Genomic DNA, 20,319 nt, shown 5'->3' with positions numbered 1-20,319 from the left:
CTGTGGGAGCTTTCGCCGAGTTGGGCTTCTGCTGTGCTTGGCTTCTGCTCTGTGGGGGTTGAGCCAAGGTTGTTTCAGCCAGGTTAAATCCCAGTCACGGCACCATAGATGTCGGGGGAGCGTGTAATTTCCTTGGTTCTGTCTCATCACAACAAAAATTTGAAGCAACGGACAGACCAGTGTTACAGCCATATGTAATTCCGTTGGTTGGATGGGTGTTACAGCTCAGTTTTGTTTAGAAAGCAAAGGCGAATACATCCTCAAGGCATGAGCGGGCCGACCCAAAAGACGTGAAGAGAAGAGAGGCCCCTGGCCCAATTTTGGCTTCTCTTTTTATATGTTTTTTCTCCTCCCCCTGGGCCTGCCCTATGTAGATTGGGCTAGCCAAGAGGGCTGTTAGTTTTACCTGAGGTCCTCACTCCAGTCCTCAGACCTTCCTTTGTTCTATTTTCACGCACTTTCCCCTTCTTTGTCTTTTAGCCACCACCATTCTGTACTCCTTTTTCCTATTCTAACTACGTAAAAATTTCAGTTGATTTCAGTCTCTTCCCGCTATAACATGTGTTAGTTCCCAGGCTGCAGTTTGCTTTGGAGCATCTCTTTTCTTTTCTCCTTGCACTGCTTAGAGCACATAGTAACTTCCTGATTGGATCACCCACCTTTCTCTTTATAATGAAGCTTCCACATCAGCATCATTGATCATCATTTTGAAATAAAGATCTGATGATTACTCCCTCCTTTAAATTTCAATGGGATATTTAAGACTTATTGAATGCTTATTAAAATAGCTTTGCTTAAACTTTACATGCCCTGTAAGTCATGAATTTACCTCCATTTTACAGATAAGAAAGGAGAAAGGACTTGTTTAGCATTGTACTACTAGAGCGTAATGGACCAAGATTTAAACCCAATGTTATCTGACTCCCCAGTTCCTTCCCATTATTATACTTGACACATTTATTTCTGCACATCGTTTCCCCTCTCCTTGGTCACTGGGAAGTCCTTTATACTTCTTCCTTTAAGACTCAGCTCAAATAACACTTTTTCTGTGAAACTTTCCCTGGCTCTGCTTTTCCTGTCTCTCAAATCTGTCTAGTGGCTTTTACTCTCTGTTACTTCATAGCGTTTGTACATAGCTGTATAATAAATGTTTCTCTTGATAAAGGTGGAGAAGGCAATGGCACCCCACTCCAGTACTCTTGCCTGGAAAATCCCATGGATGGAGGAGCCTGGTAGGCTGCAGTCCATGAGGTCGCTAAAGAGTCGAACACGGCTGAGTGACTTCACTTTCACTTTTCACTTTCATGCATTGGAGAAGGAAAGGCAACCCACTCCAGTGTTCTTGCCTGGAGAATCCCAGGGACGGCGGAGCCTGGTGGGCTGCCATCTATGGGGTTGCACAGAGTCGGACACGACTGAAGCGACTTAGCAGCAGCAGCAGCAGCAGCTTGATAAAGGACCATTCAAAAACAGCAGAAATTAACATGTTGCTTTCTAACAAAGATTCCTGAATTTGTGAAAATTATTCTCTTACAGGTATTGTTAGAAGCATTAGGAATGAAAAGTTATTTTTGTAGAAATGAGATCTACAGATTACTCATATTTTAAGAGAAAATGATGGTGACTGAAACTTTCAAAACAGCCAAATTATGAAATGATTTGCATAAAACTTATCTTATGCAGAGTTGAGTTCAGAGTTCTGTGTTTATTATTCATAAAAGTTAGATTACATGTAATTTTTCATAATCAGATCACTACTTTAGAGTGAAATACCACCTGTACGTATTTTCATACTTAGTCTGTTGTCAGAACTAACCTTGGAGCCTTAGTTTTTCCCTTTTTCACTAATCTGTTTCCCGAAGTCTAAAGATTCCTTTACCTTAGTTAATAAAACTCAGTGTTGAAAATACAGATGTTAAATTAAAAATGTCTTCTCTGAGAAAGAGACAATTAAGAAAATGAAAAGACAAGACTAGAAGAAAGTATCTGCAAAACATGCGTCTGATAAAAGACTTAAATCAAAATTACACAAATACATCTTAAAATTCAATAATAAATAGATGACCCAGTTAAAAAGTAGGTCAAATACCTGAACTGATACTTCAACAGAAAAGATATACAGATGGTAGATAGGCATATGAAAGATGCTTAACATCATAGTCATTAGGGAATTGCCAGTGAGGTACCACTACACACCTGTTTGGCTAAAATCCAAAATACTGACAATACCAAATGCTGTCTAGGATGTGGAGCAATGGTTTCCCATTGCTAGTGGGAATGAAATGGTGCATCCACTTTTGGAAGCTGAACACAGTCTTATCACAAAATCAGGCAACTGCACATTTTGATATTTGCTTAGATGTGTTCAGAACTTAAGTTCATGCAAAAAACTATACTGTATGAGTATTTATAGTAGCTTTATAGTAGCCTTGTTTATTACCAAAATTTAGTAGCAGATAAGATGTCCTTTAATAGGTGAATGTGTAAACAGCTTGCGGTACATCTTGACAATGGAATAGTAGTTAGTGATAAAAGTAACTGAGCTATCTAGCCACTAAGAGACACAACAGACACTTAAATGCATCTTGTAAAGTGGAAGAAACTGATCTGAAATGGCTACAATGCTATATAATTCCAAATATATGACATTCTGGAAAAGGCAAAACTAGAGATGGTAAAAAGATCAGTGTTTGCCAGGGGTTGAGAGGGAGGAGGATGAAGGGAAGATGAATAAGTGGTACACGATGAAGTTTTAAAGCAGTGAAATTATTATTATGATAATACAGTGGTAGAGACAAGACATTGTGTGTCTGTCAAAACTCATAGAACTATACAACACAATCCTAAAGTAAACTGGACTTTAGTTAATAAAGTATCAGTATATTGTTTCATTAGTTGTAACAAATGTATTACACTAATGCAAGATGTAATATTAGGAGAGTGTGTGGGGCAGGGGACGATTTGGGAACTCTGTACTTTCTGCTCAATTTTTCTATAAACCTAAAAACTCTTTAAAAAAAACTCAGTTAAAAAATGTGTATGTTTATTTGTTCACCAGAATGGTTAATGATTGGGTTTAGCAGTTATTTACTCAGCAGAGACTGAACTGTGCTAGATTTTTATAGCTCTGTCCTTTAAAGAACTTATAGACAGCCCTTAGCCAAAGTATATAGTTATTTGAGATAGTCTATAGTTATATCAGAATGAATTGAGTGATCAGAAAGTGTTTTAAACTTTGAAAGAAGACCTGATTTTGAACCCAGGTTTAACTAGCTAGATGATCTTATACCGATTACTTAGCCTTTAAAAACTTATGTTGCATCTGCTGCGTAAGGTGGTGACTTTAAATATTTGTTTTGTTTGTTTGTTTGTTTAGTCACTGAGTCATGTCTGGCTCTTTTTATGACCCTGTGGACTATAGCCCATGATTTAGAAAAAGCAGAGGAACCAGATATCAAATTGCCAACCTCTGTTGGATCATAGAAAAAGCAAGAGAGTTCCAGAAAAACATCTACTTTTGCTTTATTGACTATGCCAAAGCCTTTGACTGTGTGGATCACAACAAATTGTGGAAAATTCTGAAAGAGATGGGAATACCAGACCACCTTACCTGCCTCTTGAGAAATCTGTATACAGGTCAAGAAACAATTAGAACCAGACATGGAACAATAGAGTGGTTCCAAATTGGGAAAGGAGTACATCAAGGCTGTATTTGTCATTCTGCTTATTTAACTTATATGCAGAGTACATCATGCGAAATGCCAGGCTGGATGAAGCACAAGCTGGAATCAAGGTTGCTGGAAGAAATATCAGTAACCTCAGATATGCAGATGACACCACCCTTAACGGCAGAAAGTGAAGAAGAACTAAAGAGCCTCTTGATGAAAGTGAAAGAGGAGAGTGAAAAAGTTGGCTTCAAACTCAACATTCAGAAAACTAAGATCATGGCATCCAGTCCCATCACTTCATGGCAAATAGATGGGGAAACAATGGAAACAGTGACAGACTTTATTTTGGGGGGCTCCAAAATCAATGCAGATGATGACTGCATCGGTGAAATTAAAAGACACTTACTCCTTGGAGAAAAGTTATGACCAACCTAGACAGCATATTAAAAAGCAGAGACATTACTTTGCCAACAAAGGTCCATCTGGTCAAAGCTATGATTTTTCCAGTAGTCATGTATAGATGTGAGAGTTGGACTATAAAGAAGGCTGAGCGCCGAAGAACTGATGCTTTTGAACTGTGGTGTTGGAAAGATTCTTGAGAGTCCCTTGGACTGCAAGGAGATCCAACCAGTCAATCCTAAAGGAAGTCAGTCCTGAATATTCATTGGAAGGACTGATGCTAAAGCTGAAACTCCAATACTTTGGCCACCTCATGCGGAGAACAGACTCACTGGAAAAGACCCTGATGCTGGGAAAGATTGAAGGCAGGAGGAGAAGGCGATGACAGAGGGTGAGATGGTTGGATGGCATCACCAACTTTATGGACATGAGTTTGAGCAAGCTCCGGGAGTTGGTGATGGACAGGAAAGCCTGGCTTGCTGCAGTCCATGGGATCACAAAGAGTCAGACACAACTGAGTGACTGAACTGAACTGAACTGGACTGACTGAACTGAACTGAACTGGACTGTAGCCCACCAGGCTCCTCTGTCCATGGGATTCTCCAGACAAGAATACTAGAGTGGGTTGCCATTTCCTTCTCCAGGAAAGGATCAAACCTGCATCTCCTGTAATGGCAGGCAGATCCTTTACCACTGAGCCACCAGGGAAGCCTGACTTTAAATATTAGTTGAGTGCAAATATTAAGTACTCAGCTGTTAACTTTAATGATTAATTATGTTTTCCATCCAACAGGAGAAATGAGGAAGAATGGCTTTCGTTGTCCTTAAATATTCAGTCATATTTTGTCTGTCTTTTCTCGATTGCCCCCCTCTATTTTAAGATAACTAAGGATGCTTTTCATACTGTTCATGGAGTTCTTACAATAAGAGTACTGGAATGATTTGCCATTCCCTCCTTCAATTGGAAGGAAAACTGTAACCAACCTAGACAACATATTAAAAAGCAGAGACATCACTTTGCTGACCAAAGTCCATATAGTCAAAGCTATGGTTTTTTGAGTAGTCATGTACAGATACAAGAGTTGGACCATAAAGAAGGCTGAACAGCAAAGAATTGATGCTTCTGAACTGTGGTGTTGAAGAAGGCTCTTGAGAATCCCTTGTAGTGCAAGGGAGATGAAAGCAGTCAATCCTGAAGGATTGAATATTCATTGGAAGGACTGATGCTGAAGCTGAAACTCCAATAGTTTGGCCACCTGATGCAAAGAGCCAACTCATTGGAAAAGAGGCTGATGCTAGGAAAGATTGAAGGCAAAAGGATAAGGGGGTGGCAGAGGCTGAGATGGCTAGACAGTATCACTGACCCAGTGGACATGAATCTGAGCAAACTCTGGGAGCTGGTGAAGGATAGGGGAGCCTGGCATGCTGCAGTCCATGGGGTCCAAAGAGTCAGTCATGAGTTAATGAGTGAACAACAAAAACAAAGGGTCCAGCTCATGAAATTATTTGCTTGTTGATTTGAAATATTCCAGTTTCTGCTTGAAGAAGGAACTGCTTTTATAGCTGTCTTTGAGATCAAGTGGACAGTTCAGTTATGTTGACTAATATAACACTTTTGTTGTTAATTAAAAACAAGAGCACCTACCTTGTTTTCCCCCCTCAATAAGACCCTTCATTCAGAAGCTTACAAATAGATATCAGCTAATCCATGCCTTGAAATCTAACTTTAATTTTAAAAATTGAAAAAAAACATAATTTTGATGATGTCTAGTGACTCTTTAATTTCTAAATAAGGCAATGTTAGTATATTTTGCTCTAAAAGTGTGTCATCATTTATGTCTTCCAATTGGTAATGTTTTAAATATTATAAAATAAATCCCCTACATTTATTTTTTGACAGCAAATAATATTAATCTTTATTGGAAGATGACTGTAACACTCAGTGAAAACTGTTGTTTTTCTTACTAATGGCTTCTAGCAATTTGAAAAGAAAAATTCCCCCAATGTGGGGGGAAGAAAAAAATGCATAAAAGTATAACCATCATTTTGTGGTTAAACAGTCTACTGAAAAATGGAAAATTGCAGTAAAAACTATTGAAGTAAGAGAAGCTAAGTCAGTGCTTTTTAGTCAGTAGGATTTTCTCTTGATTAAAACTTGTATATAAATTGCTTTGGGAATAAATGGAAGAACTCTGTAGGAGTCAACAAAGCTGTCTGGAGTGGGATGGTTGACGTGAACTTGAAAATGATCAGATAACTGACATTTAGTATTTAATATCAGGTAGATTTGGCCTTTTGCCTCCTAAGAGGAATATCACCTTTTACTAGACAAGCTTCCAAGTTATATTGGCAACAGCATTGTATAAACTGGACATTTAACATGTTCTCTCCATTTAAGTCCAACAGGATTTATGCACATACTTTCTCTTATTACATTCTTGTAATAGCAACATTCATTGGAGAGCTAAGTGTAATTCAAGCAGATAATTTTTCTACCTCTTGTTTATATTAAAGGAAACACTGAGTTTTGTAAGCACAGTAAATTAACTTAAAATGATTTATCCTAGTTATTATTAAGACCACAACTCTTCAAGAAAACATCTTTTTTAAATGTGTTTTTATGATTGTATTTTAACCACAGTGTTAGTAATAGTGCTTTTACTCTGAATTATGAAAAAGAAAGACATTGGAGGGTCTTTCTTAAAGTACAAGAATAACTTTGTGGAAACCTTCTTTGAGAGTAGTTACCTCCTAAATACTAAAGAAGAGTTCATTATATAATGTGTAAATGTAAGCTTTAAAGAACAAGTTGGTTCCTTAAAAATTTACCCCACCAACCCTTCTCCACATTTTCCCTATTATTTTTTATATCACAGTTTGTTTCTTTTTTTCACCTAAGTTTTGCCAAAACCTGAAACACCCTCTTCCTTTCTCAGGTGGTCAAATTCATTTTTGCCCTTTTCAGATCCAGTTCCAGAGTACTTAAGTTCACATAGGTTTTCCTGACATCTTTCACTTTAGGAGAGATAGTGACTTCTCTTTTCTTATACTTCTGCTAAACCTAGGATCACTTGTATTATAATCCAGCAGCACTTTCTGCAGTTAAGTAGCCTGCCTGTGTATTCATCCCTGGGAAAGATACCATCATCTGTCCATTTGTATAAATCCAAAATCCAGAGAGTCATCTTTGTTGTCTCCCTCCTTCTTATCTCTTCCTCTTGTGTGTTCATTCCCTCAGTTCAGTCACTCAGTCGTGTCCGACTCTTTGCGACCCCATGAACTGCAGCATGCCAAGCCTCCCTGTCCATGACCAACTCCCAGACCTTACTCAGACTCATGTCCATTGAGTCGGTGATGCCATCCAGCCATCTCATCCTCTGTCACCCCCTTCTCCTCCTGCTTTCAATCTTTCCCAGCGTCAGGGGCTTTTCCAATGAGTCAGCTTTTCACATCAGGTGGCCAAAGTGTTGGAGTTTCAGCTTCAACATCAGTCCTTCCAATGAACACTCGGGACTGATCTCCTTTAGGATGGACTGGTTGGATCTCCTTGCAGTCCAAGGGACTCTCAAGAGTCTTCTCCAACACCACAGTTCAGAAGCATCAATTCTTTGGCGCTCAGCTTTCTTTATAGTCCAACTCTCACATCCATACATGACTACTAGAAAAACCGTAGCCTTGACTAGACGGACCTTTGTTGGCAAAGTAATGTCTCTGCTTTTTAATATGCTGTCTAGGTTGACCTAGATCAAATCCCTTATGAGTATACAGTGGAAGTGACAAATAGATTTAAGGGACTAGACCTGATAGACAGAGTGCCTGATGAACTATGGACAGAGGTTTGTGACATTGTACAGGAGACAGGGATCAAGAAAATCCCCATGGAAAAGAAATGCAAAAAAGCAAAATGGCTGTCTGAGGAGGCCTTACAGATAGCTGGGAAGAGAAGAGAAGCGAAAAGCAAAGGAGAAAAGGAAAGATATTCCCATCTGAATGCAGAGTTCCAAAGAATAGCAAGGAGAGATAAGAAAGCCTTCCTCAGCAATCAGTGCAAAGAAATAGAGGAAAACAACAGATTGAGAAAGACTAGAGATCTCTTCAAGAAAATTAGAGATACCAAAGGTATATTTCATGCAAAGATAGGCTCGATAAAGGACAGAAATGGTATGGATCTAACAGAAGCAGAAGATATTAAGAAGAGGTGGCAAGAATACACAGAAGAACTGTACAAAAAAGATCTTCACTACCCAGATTATCATGATGGTGTGATCACTCACCTAGAGCCAGACATCCTGGAATGTGAAGTCAAGTGGGCCTTAGGAAGCATCACTACAAACAAAGCTAGTGGAGGGGATGGAATTCCAGTTGAGCTATTTCAAATCCTCAAAGATGATGCTGTGAAAGTGCTGCACTCGATATGCCAGCAAATTTGGAAAACTCAGCAGTGGTCACAGGACTGGAAAAGGTCAGTTTTCGTTCCAATCCCAAAGAAAGGCAATGCCAAAGAATGCTCAAACTACCGCACAATTGCACTCATCTCACATGCTAGTAAAGTAATACTCAAAATTCTCCAAGCCAGGCTTCAGCAATACGTGAACCGTGAACTTCCAGATGTTCAAGCTGGTTTTAGAAAAGGCAGAGGAACCAGAGATCAAATTGCCAATATCCGCTGAATCATCGAGAAAGCAAGCGAGTTCCAGAAAAACATCTATTTCTGCTTTATTGACTATGCCAAAGCCTTTGACTGTGTGGATCACAATAAACTGTGGAAAATTCTGAAAGAGATGGGAATACCAGACCACCTGACCTGCCTTTGAGAAACCTGTATGCAGGTCAGGAAGCAACAGTTAGAACTGGACATGGAACAACAGACTGGTTCCAAATAGGAAAAAGAGTACGTCAAAGCTGTATATTGTCACCCTGCTTATTTAACTTATATGCAGAGTACATCATGAGAAACGCTGGGCTGGGGGAAGCACAAGCCGGAATCAAGATTGCCGGGAGAAATATCAGTAACCTCAGATACGCGGATGACACCACCCTTATGGCAGACAGTGAAGAAGAACTAAAGAGTCTCTTGATGAAGGTGAAGGAGGAGAGTGAAAAAGTTGGCTTAAAGCTCAATGTTCAGAAAACTAAGATCATGGCATCTGGTCCCATCACTCCATGGGAAATAGATGGGGAAACAGTGGAAACAGTGTCAGACTTTATTTTTTTGGGCTCCAGAATCACTGCTGATGGTGACTGCAGCCATGAAATTAAAAGACGCTTACTCCTTGGAAGGAACGTTATGGCCAACCTAGATAGCATATTTAAAAGCAGAGACATTACTTTGCCAACAAAAGTATGTCTAGTCAAGGCTATGGTTTTTCCAGTGGTCATGTATGGATGTGAGAGTTGGACGGTGAAGAAAGCTGAGAGCCACAGAATTGATGCTTTTGAACTGTGGTGTTGGAGAAGACTCTTGAGAGTCCCTTGGACTGCAAGGAGATCCAATCAATCCATCCTAAAAGAGATCAATCCTGGATGTTCATTGAAGCTGAAACTCCAATACTTTGGCCACCTCATGCGAAGGGTTGACTCATTGGAAAAGACCCCAGTGCTGGGTAGGATTGGGGGCGGGAGGAGAAGGGGATGACAGTGGATGAGATGGTTGGATGGCATCACCGACTCGATGGACATGGGTTTGGGTAGACTTCGGGAGTTGGTGATGGACAGAGAGGCCTGGCGTGCTGCAATTCATGGGGTCGCAGAGAGTCGGACACGACTGAGCGACTGATCTGAACTGAACTAGGTTGGTCATACCTTTTCTTCCAAGGAGTAAGGGTCTTTTAATTTCATGGCTGCAGTCAGCATCTGCAGTGATTTTGGAGCCCCCAAAAATAAAGTCAGCCACTGTTTCCACTGTTTCCCCATCTATTTGCCATGAAGTGATGGGACCACATGCCATAATCTTAGTTTTCTTAATGTTGAACTTTAAGCCAACTTTTTCACTCTCCTCTTTCACTTTCATCAAGAGACTCTTTAGTTCCTCTTCACTTTCTGCCATAAGAGTGGTGTCATCCGCATATCTGAAGTTATTGATATTTCTCCCGGCAATCTTGATTCCAGCTTGTGCTTCCTGCAGCCCAGCGTTTCTCATGATGTACTCTGCATATAAGTTAAATAAGCAGGATGACAATATACAGCTTTGACGTACTCCTTTTCCTATTTGGAACCAGTCTGTTGTTCCATGTCCAGTTCTAACTGCTGCTTCCTGACCTGCATACAGGTTTCTCAAGAGGCAGGTCAGGTGGTCTGGTATTCCCATCTCTTTCAGAATTTTCCACAGTTTATTGTGATCCACACAATCAAAGGCTTTGGCATAGTCAATAAAGCAGAAATAGATGTTTTTCTGGAACTCGCTTGCTTTCTCGATGATTCAGCGGATATTGGCAATTTGATCTCTGGTTCCTCTGCCTTTTCTAAAACCAGCTTGAAAACCTGGAAATTCACGGTTCATGTACTGCTGAAGCCTGGCTTGGAGAATTTTGAGCATTACTTTACTAGCAAGTGAGATGCGTGCAATTGTGTAGTAGTTTGAGCATTCTTTGGCATTGCCTTTCTTTGGGATTGGAACGAAAACTGACCTTTTCCAGTCCTGTGGCCACTGCTGAGTTTTCCAAATTTACTGGCTTACTGAGTGCAGCACTTTCACAGCATCATCTTTGAGGATTTGAAATAGCTCAACTGGAATTCCATCATTTCCCCTAGCTTTGTTTGTAGTGATGCTTCCTAAGGCCCACTTGACTTCACATTCCAGGATGTCTGGCTCCAGGTGAGTGATCACACCATTCTGATTATCTGGGTTGTGAAGATCTTTTTTGTATAGGTCTTCTGTGTATTCTTGCCACCTCTTCTTAATATCTTCTGCTTCTGTTAGGTCCATACCATTTCTGTCCTTTATTGAGCCCATCTTTGCATGAAACATTCCCTTCGTATCTCTTATTTTCTTGAAGAGATCTCTTGTCTTTCCCATTCTATTGTTTTCCTCTATTTCTTTGCACTGATCATTGAGGAAGATTTTCTTATCTCTCCTTGCTGTTCTTTGGAACTCAGCGTTCAAATGGGTATATTTTTCCTTTTTTCCTTTGCTTTTTGCTTCTCTTCTTTTCACAGCTATTTGTAAGGCCTCCTCAGACAGGCATTTTGCTTTTTTGCATTTCTTTCTCATTTGCTCAGTCATGTCCAGTTCTTTGCAACCCTGTATGGACTGTAGCCTGCCAGGCTTCTCTGTCCATGGAATTTTCCCAACACCATACTGGAGCTGGTTGCCATTTCCTCCTCCAGAGGATCTCCTCACCCTGGGAATCAAACTCTTGTTGGCAGACATATTCTTTACTGCTGAGCTGCCAGGGAAGCAGACCGTTACCAACCATTATCAGGTTAGTTTTCCCTGCTAAATATCTTTATCAGTCTGGTTCGATCTCCAGTGTCTCCACCACATTTTGAACTCTCATCGTCTCTGCCAGAGTTGTATAGGGCAAGTGTATGCGGGAAGGGGTGTAGGGCTTCCTTGCCTTCCCTGGATATGCCACTCTCCCACTATCTATGCATTTTCATCAACCTGAAAACTCCCAACCCCAACTATTGGGATGTTTATGGAGGCTTCGTCATGTGAGTATGATCAATTATTAACTCCATTCTGGCCCCTTTCTCCTCTCTAGAGATTAAGAAATGGGGCTGGAAATTCCAGGAATATGGCTTGGTCTTTCTGGTGACCAGCCCTCATCCAGGAGCCCACCACGAGTCACCAGATAGAGCAAGAGATGTTGCTATCACCCAGGAAAATCAGTGAGACTTAGGAACTCTGTGTCATGAACTCGGGCTCAAAGGCTAAATGTTAGAACAAAATTCTCCTAGCACCTCTATCTGTAAGAGTTTTATGAGCTCTGTGCCAGGAACCAGGGACAAAGACCAACACGTATTTTCTTTTACTTCACAAAGTATTTATGTAGCTTTTTTATTTTTATTTTTTTCCACTTGGAAAAATGCATTTAAGATTTATCCAGGACTTCCCTGGCAGTCTAGTGGTCAAGACTCTACACTTCCACTGTGGGTGGTACAGGTTCAATCCCTGGCTGGAGAGCTAAGATCCTGCCTGCTATGCAGCATGGCCAAAAATTTTCTAAAAGGAAAAGACTTCAACATGAATGTTGAGGTTTGACAGAAAACAACAAAGTTCTGTAAAGCAATTATCCTTCAATAAAAAATAAATTAATTTAAAAAAGAAAAAAAGACTTATTCAAGTTGTACAAATTTTTTTTATTAGTTTTTATTTTTTAATTAGTTTTTATTACTGCATGGTACTCTGTTGTAATGATGTACCATGGTTTGTCTGTCTATTGAGGGATGTCTTGGCCGTTTCCACTTTCATGAATAAAGCTGCTTGAAACTTTCATGTGCAGGGTTTTGTGTGAACATAAATTTTCTCATCAGTTGGTGAACTACCTAGGAGTGCTATTGCTGAGTCGTATGCTGCTAACTCGCTTCAGTCGTGTCCGACTCTGTGCGACCCCATAGACGGCAGCCCACCAGGCTCCGCCGTCCCTGGGATTCTCCAGGCAAGAATACTGGAGTGGGTTGCCATTTCCTTCTCCAGTGCATGAAGGGGAAAAGTGAAAGTGAAGTCGCTCAGTCGTGTCCGACTCTTAGCGACCCCATGGACTGTAGCCTACCAAGGCTCCTCCATCCATGGGATTTTCTAGGCAAGAGTACTGGAGTGGGGTGCCATTGCCTTCTCCAAGTCGTATGGGAAGTGTTTAATTTTATAGGAAGTTTCCAAATTGTTTTCCAGAGTGGTTGTACCATTTTACATTTCCGCCAGTAGAGGCATGTCCTATGGCTCTGCATTCTCATTAACATTTAACATTGTAGTATTTTTTTAGATTTGAGCTACTCTAATAGGTATATAGTGGTACCTCATTGCTTTAATCTGTATTTTCTTAATGACAAGTGATGTTCAATATTTTTCATATGCTTATTTTCTATTGTTACATCATCTTAATGAAGTGTGTGTTCAGATCTTTTGCTCTTTTAAAAAATTTGATTGTTTTTTTTCCTTACTGTTGAGTTTTAAGGGCTCTGTATATATTTTGGATGCAGTCCTCTATCAGATATGTGATTTGCATGTATTTTTTCTAGTGTCTTTCCCAAAGGAAAGTTTAATTGTGATAAAGTCCAATTTTTAATTTTTTCCTTCATGTGTTACTTTTGATGTTACACACAAAAACTCTTTACCAGCGGTCAAAGAGATTTGTGTTCTCCAACATGTTTTGTACATGTGCTTTACATTTAGGTTTATGAACTATTTTGAGTTAACTTTTGTGTAAGTTATGAGATATGTGTTTATGTTCATTTTTTGGCATTTGATTATCCAGTTGTTCCAACTATTTATTCATACAGACTATCCTTTCTTCATCTAATTGTCTTTGTGCTTTGTGAAAAATGAGTTTACTATGTTTGTATGGATCTATTTCTGGGCTCTTTTCTATTCCATTGATCTATGTGTCCTTTCTTTTGCCAATACCACACAGTAACATTATAGTAGAGTGGTGTAATTAGCTTTGAACTCATAATGTGAGTCCTCTGACTTTGTTCTTATTTTTCAGAATTGTTTGGCTATTTCTGGTACCTTTACCTTTCCATATACATTTTAAAATCAGTCTTTTGATATTTAGCTTTCTGGAATTTTTATTTGGATTGGCGTGAATGAATAAATGAAATTCAGAATAATTGACATCTTAATAATGTGAACTCTTCTAATCCATTAACGTGGGATTTTCTAATTTTTTTCATCAGTGTTTTGGACTTTTCCCTCTACAGTTCTTACACATATTTTGTTAGATTTATACCTGACTGTTTCATTTTGCCCACAATGCTATCCTATTTTTTTTTTTTAAGTTTCAAATTCTGATTGTTCATTACAGGTGTGTAGGAGAACAATTGAGTTTTGTATGTTGTCCTTGTATCTTGCCACCTTGCTAAACTTAGTCATTAGTTCCAGGAGGCTTTTTTGTAGATTATTTGGTGTTTTCTACATAGACAATCATGTCATCTTGGAATAAAGGTAGTTTTATTTTTTCCTGTCCATTCTGTATCTCTTTTAACTTCCTTTTCTTGCCTTTTTATACTAGGTGGGACTACACATGAAAGTGAAAGTGTTAGGCCCTCAGTCGTGTCTGACTGTTTGTGACCCCATGGACTGTAGCCCACCAGGCTCCTCTGTCCATGGGATTCTTCAGGCAAGAATACTGGAGTGGGTTGCCATTCCCTTCTCCAGGAGATCTTCCCAGCCCATGGATTGAACTTGGGTCTCCTGCATTGCAGGCAGTTTCTTTATGGGTTGAGCCACCAGGGACTCCACATACAGTGTTGTAAAGGACTGGTGAGAGAGCGCATCTTTGCCTTATTCTCAGTCTCACAGGGAAAGCATTAATTTTCTTCTAGAAGTATGTTAACTGTAAGCTTTTTATATATGCCTTTTATTAGGTTAAGGAAGTTTCCTTCTGTTGCTAGTTTTTGAGAGGTTTTTTTTTTTTATCATGAGTGAGTGTTAAATTCTTTCTCTTTTTTATTCTGTTTGGTTCTAAAATCAAATAGGTCATTTAATATGTCGTCGTTGTTGTTCATTTGCTGAGTTGTGTCTGACTCTCTGTGACTCCATGGATTGCAGCATGGCAGGGTTTCCTGTCCTTCACTATCTGCTGGAGTTTGCTCAGATTCATGTCCATTGAGTTGGTGATGCTATCTAACTATCTCATCCTCTGCTGCCCCCTAATTTGTCATTAGAAGTTACATAATTACCTTTTTTCTTACAGAATTACATTTAAACATAATTAATCTTTATTTTTGATAAAAGGAAGAGTCTTAAAATATGTAAATATGTGTTTAATATGTAACATGAGATTAATACCACATTTTTTCACAGAATGAATAGAAAAGTATGTAATGGCAATTTATTATGTAATTTAAAATAATGTATTTTTTTTTACCTTAACTTCAATTATATGCTGTACAAAACAATGAAAAATATTTCAAAACTTTCCTTAAGGAGAGGATGTTAAGTTCTCTATTACTATTAAGATAATTTTAGAATAGTAAAGGCATTGTATAATTTACATCAGTTTGAGAAGTATCCAACTTATTCAGTGGACTTTCATTTTTAAAAACCATTTACACAATATTGGGAATTTCATGACAAAAACTATATATAGTATATTAAGTAACTTAGCTTCCTATAATTTTGAAGTGCCATCTGATGTCATATTCTTATAAAATTTAGACATTATTTTCTCTGTATGTTGGAGGGGGGAGAAATGGATACAGAATAATCTGTGGGAGAGCCATAGAGCATACTTCTGCTCAGCTTTTTGTGGTAAATGGACAAAAGGTTAAGCCATCAGTCCATTTCCTAGTGTCTATTGAACAGTGACTTTCTTTGTGTTGCTTCACTTGTTAGAGCAATATAACTAGTGTTATTGAGAGGTGAAACAAAGCAAGGCTTACATCAGACACTGATAGCTTTTTAAAAAGTTGAAATGGGATGTTATTGGGTGTTCCAAAGAGTAATTGATAGTACATTTTTATGGAAACCGCTGCTCCAGAGTAAACTGTATTAGAAATCAAATCAGCATTATATTTTAATGATACTCATGTAAATATAAATAAATATTCTATGTCTAATGCACCAGTTTTAGATAGTAATATTGTGGGCTAAGGAAGAGATTAAAAAAAAAAAACTAACACTTTTAAAAAAATTGCCAGCCACAGGTTTATCTTCCTTAGCCATTTACTCATGATAAATTTTGTTTTCTGTACAAAGAAACCTTTTATACATAAGATATAGCCTTAAGCACGATGTAAAAGGTAGACCAGTTAAGTATAGAATGCTTTCAGAAGCATGCAATGTTATTTATGACCTTTCCTATCAGGGCCATGGAGTGTTTCTTGAGCGTCCATGTAGATTAGATCTTGAACAGCTGCATGGAACACACAGGAGTCATGATTCCTGTTTCTGTGAACTAACTTGAATAAAGTCTTTCATCTAAAGCTCTTGCTGTTTGTCTATTTCATGAATCCCTCATCTCATCTCTGAAGGGCTCCATTCAGTTTAATACAGTTCAACATTGTAGTTTAGAGCTCTAGAAATTGCTTTTGTAACTCATAATGCACAAAAAAGATAACAAGTTGAAATAATTTCAAAAAAATTTTAAAGAATTATATAAAATCTACTTCAAAATGATTTTGAGGGTGAAGATTTAGAATGATAACTAGGGATTCTAATTCAAACTTAACTAGTTTTGAGACTTCAAGTAGAATTTGTGTATTCTAAGTGTCCAAGAATTTCTCTGTATTGTAACAGGGCCTAATGGAATTATGAGAAAGAAGTGTGTTGAGAGGTTTGTTAATGAGTTCATTTGTTTTATATATCTTTACAGTGCTGCCATTCTGCCCTCTTAGTCCTCATAATCTGAGGCTACTGTCACATCCCATGTTCTGTATGAAGTGTTCTGTGGCCACTTTAGCAGTGATTAAACTGAAAAAAATCACTATCCTGTTATTTAAATTAATTTGTTAGGAAAATATCAAATAATTTTTTCCTCCTGGGTACTTGTATCACTTACTGCCACTTATAAGGCCATAACCCATCTGTTGACTCCCATTTTATGTTGAATGCTTCTTACTCTGTCTACATATTATGATTTCTTTGAATTCAGGGATCTTAATTTACTTAAATCTTCATAAAATATGTTCTTTTTTCATAGCTTGGGTATCTACATGTGTGTTCCCTTTTGATAAGATGGTCAAATTTGACTGTAATTTTACTAAGGAGCTTATTTATCATATTAAAACCATCTGGTCATGTTAGAAATCTGGTATATGTTTTTTTCCTTTGAGTGTATGAAGATTAAGGACCCAGAGAAATTTAGGTGTAAATGTTTCTAACTCCAAATGGCAAAAACACAGAAGGAGTTTGAGTATTATACATTAGGAATGAAATGATGTAGGTGGCATTTATTTATGCAGTCAGGGAACATTATTGGTATCAACTGAATACTAGGCTCTTTGCTATGGAGACAGAGTGATTAAAAAAAAAATGACAAGATTGATACCTGAAGGAGCTTATAGTCAGCAAATAGACAAAACATATTGAAACCAGACGGTAACAGTGAGCAATGTATAAGGATTATGAATACCGTAGGGTAGTGTGAGCGCAGCTGAGTGAAGGGTGAGCTACTTTGTATACAGTGTGATTAGAAAAGCCCTCTTAGAGGAAGATACGAAGTACGACCAAAAGGATAAGGAAGTACCTAGAATTGTGATCTCTGAATATGGTTTCTCTGTGCGAGGAATCAGAATTCCTTGGAAAAGTAGCTTACTGAAGATCTGGAATAGGAACTGTAAAAGAAAACAAAATTATTTAAATCTCTTGGAGTCATAATGTGGGCGCCAACTTGGAGGAACTCCCACTGACCACCGATGTAGCATTTGGAGCATCGAGAGAATAATGACTGCAGTAGATTGAAACACACCCATTATTCAAAACATGTGAGTTCATAATGTTACTTTAAAAATTCATTCTTCACTTTTGGACCAAGACTAGGCAGTCAAATATTTATCTTGCCTTTTCTCTAAGAATTGTACCTTAGGATACCCAAATAGTCCATGAGGGATAGTTCTTTAAAAAAGAATTCAAGCTAACAAATGCAGAAAGAATGATAAGCTGTTCTCTTTTAATAAAATGAAACCAAACAGGCAATGAAACTTTTTACATTTTTCTTTATATACATTTGAATATTTTGTGTTAGGAAATTTAAAAATCAGTTTAAAGAAGGAACAGAGAGAATTCAGCCAGTAGGAATGGGAGTGATGGGAGAATATTTCATACAAATAATGCTTTGAAAAAGGTACAGGAGATAAAAAAAATTCTGTCCAGATTCAGAGAAGTTTTAATAATTGTATTCCCTAAAGTATAAGGCATGTAAGTGAGAGTGTTGTGGATATGCAGTTGTTTGTTTGTTTTCAGAATACATAGGACCTGAAAACACTGAAACCAAACTATTGCCAAGTTCAAAAGGAATTGAGATTCAAAGGAGCTTCTCTATTATTCTTGTTTGGCCTCATTAAAAAAATAGTAAACAAGCATTCAACAGTGGATTTAATTAAGCCAAATTGATTTGGCATCAGACCTTAGTAGAAAAGCACCATGTATAGAGTGCATCATCGATTTTACTTGGGCAATTTGTGCTTAAAGTAGGCAGCCAGTTAATGTGATTGTTCTTCATCTCAGCACTTTATTTGTTCTTTTTAAAGTTGCATGTATGGATATGAATACCCCAAACTTAACAATTTCTGATCCATTATGTTGGGCCCTGTTACAATATTAGGGGACCACATATGTTTCCTTCTAAAAGTAGTATGTTCTGTACTCAGAGTGAGTAATTTAACCTCTCTTGCCAATGAAATTGTCTTCTCTATTCAAAATCTGATACCCACTGTACCTGTTATGAATAAATACTGTTTTATCTAGGTTCATGTTTGTATGGATAACAATAATTGGGTATTTCTTTGTGAAACTAATTTTTTCAATTTAAGTGATTTCTGCCATGGTGTTATTTAAAAAGAAGAAGAAAAAATAAAACCTTGAAGTCTTGTCTTGAAAATTACTTGTATGGAATAGTACCAGAGTTTGTGCATTAATTTTTCAAGCCAGTATTTATCTGTCTGCTCCAAATTGAATGTGTTGTACTATTTTCTGGTATATGAGTTTGGCTCCTTGGATTCAGAAATGCAGTAAATGCTGCAACAGAGGAATGATGGGAAATTGAGATGTCAAACTGAGTCATCAGAGCTCTGGAGGTGGACATCTGTGTTCCCTGTGATATACCAGAGGTAGTTTGTTTTTATGACTGTTCACATAGTTTGGTGAAGTGAAAAGCATTTCAGCTAAGTTTCCATTTTCTCATGTTTATACTTACCTTTTTCCTAAAAATGAGGACAAAAGAAGACTTTGAAAATAATGAAACCAGTTATAGTGTTCTGCCATTTATCATTGGTTCTTTACTTCTGAATTAAATTTACATATAGAAAGATGGGATTTGCTAAGTGTATTTTAAGGAAAAGAGCTTCCTTTATAGCACAATATTTATTTTATAATTTAATTTATATTACATTTGTATTTTCTAACAGGGTATCCAGAAGTTGGCTAGTCAGTATCTGAAGAGAGATTGGCCTGGAATAAAAGCTGATGATCGGAATGATTACAGGTAACTTAATCAGTATTCCTGCCCATTTTCTTTAAAACTTGTTTCACACAGAGCCATGTCACATATATATAATATAAAGACTCCAGTTTTTTAAAAAATTTCTTCCCTTCCTTTGCTGTGTTTTTAGACATAATGTCAAAATTATTAAATGGTGTTAATGTTCTGTAACATATAATCTATATGCAGTAGATCATTTTCATGTCTTAAGTCTAGATTACATTCTGTTTAATTGATGGATACTCTCATAAAGAATTTAAAGTAGATAGATGACAATGGAACACAACTTGTTTCCTCAGTGACCTATAGATGAAACACATTATTATAGCAATAATAAAACAGGATAATAATGTTCTATCATGATCTTGATTCTTTACTTCTGAAACAAATTCTACATTTGAAACGATAGAATTCTGTGAGCCTAGGGAAAAAGAGTTTGTGTGTGTGTGTGTGTGTGTGTGTGTGTGTGTGTATACTTTATGCATACCCAGGGTATCCAGAAATTGACTAGTCAACATCCATATACAAATTTTAAAGAAGGTAGATGACAATGGAATATAAATTGTGTCTTCATACAGATGTCTTATAGCTGATTAACAATATTGTGACAGTTTCAGGTGAACAGTGAAGGAACTCAGCCATACACATACACGTATCCATTCTCCCCCAAACTCTCCTCTCATCCAGGTTGCCACATAACATGGAGTAGAGTTTCATGTGCTATACAGTGGGTCCTTGTGGGTTATCCATTATAAATACAGCAGTGTGTACATGTTCATCCCACACTCCCTAACTATCCCTTCCCCCCAGAAACTGGTTTGTTCTCTAAGTCTGTGAGTCTCTGTTTTTAAGTAAGTTCATTTGTATCATTTCTTTTTTGATTCCACATATAACAGATATCATATGATATTTTTCTTCTCTGTCTGACTTACTTCACTCAGCATGACAAT

The 20,319-nt window shown here is 37.8% G+C and overlaps 1 protein-coding gene across 7 annotated transcripts in view; it reads left to right on the top strand.

The window, feature by feature from the left end:
- FCHSD2 (FCH and double SH3 domains 2) overlaps positions 1–20,319 on the top strand; it is a 288,868-nt gene that overhangs the window by 121,280 nt on the left and 147,269 nt on the right. For all 7 annotated transcript variants that reach the window (XM_081539493.1, XM_081539492.1, XM_081539495.1 and 4 more), the window contains one exon: positions 19,296–19,372. In XM_081539493.1, coding sequence (XP_081395619.1) covers positions 19,296–19,372 — 77 coding nt within the window. The remainder of the gene's footprint in view (positions 1–19,295; positions 19,373–20,319) is intronic.

The sequence above is a fragment of the Giraffa tippelskirchi genome, chromosome 11 (genome assembly GCF_054371585.1).
Source record: "Giraffa tippelskirchi isolate mGirTip1 chromosome 11, T2T-mGirTip1v1.2.pri, whole genome shotgun sequence".
Lineage (NCBI taxonomy): Eukaryota > Metazoa > Chordata > Mammalia > Artiodactyla > Giraffidae > Giraffa > Giraffa tippelskirchi.
This window is presented reverse-complemented; position numbering and strand designations above follow the sequence as displayed.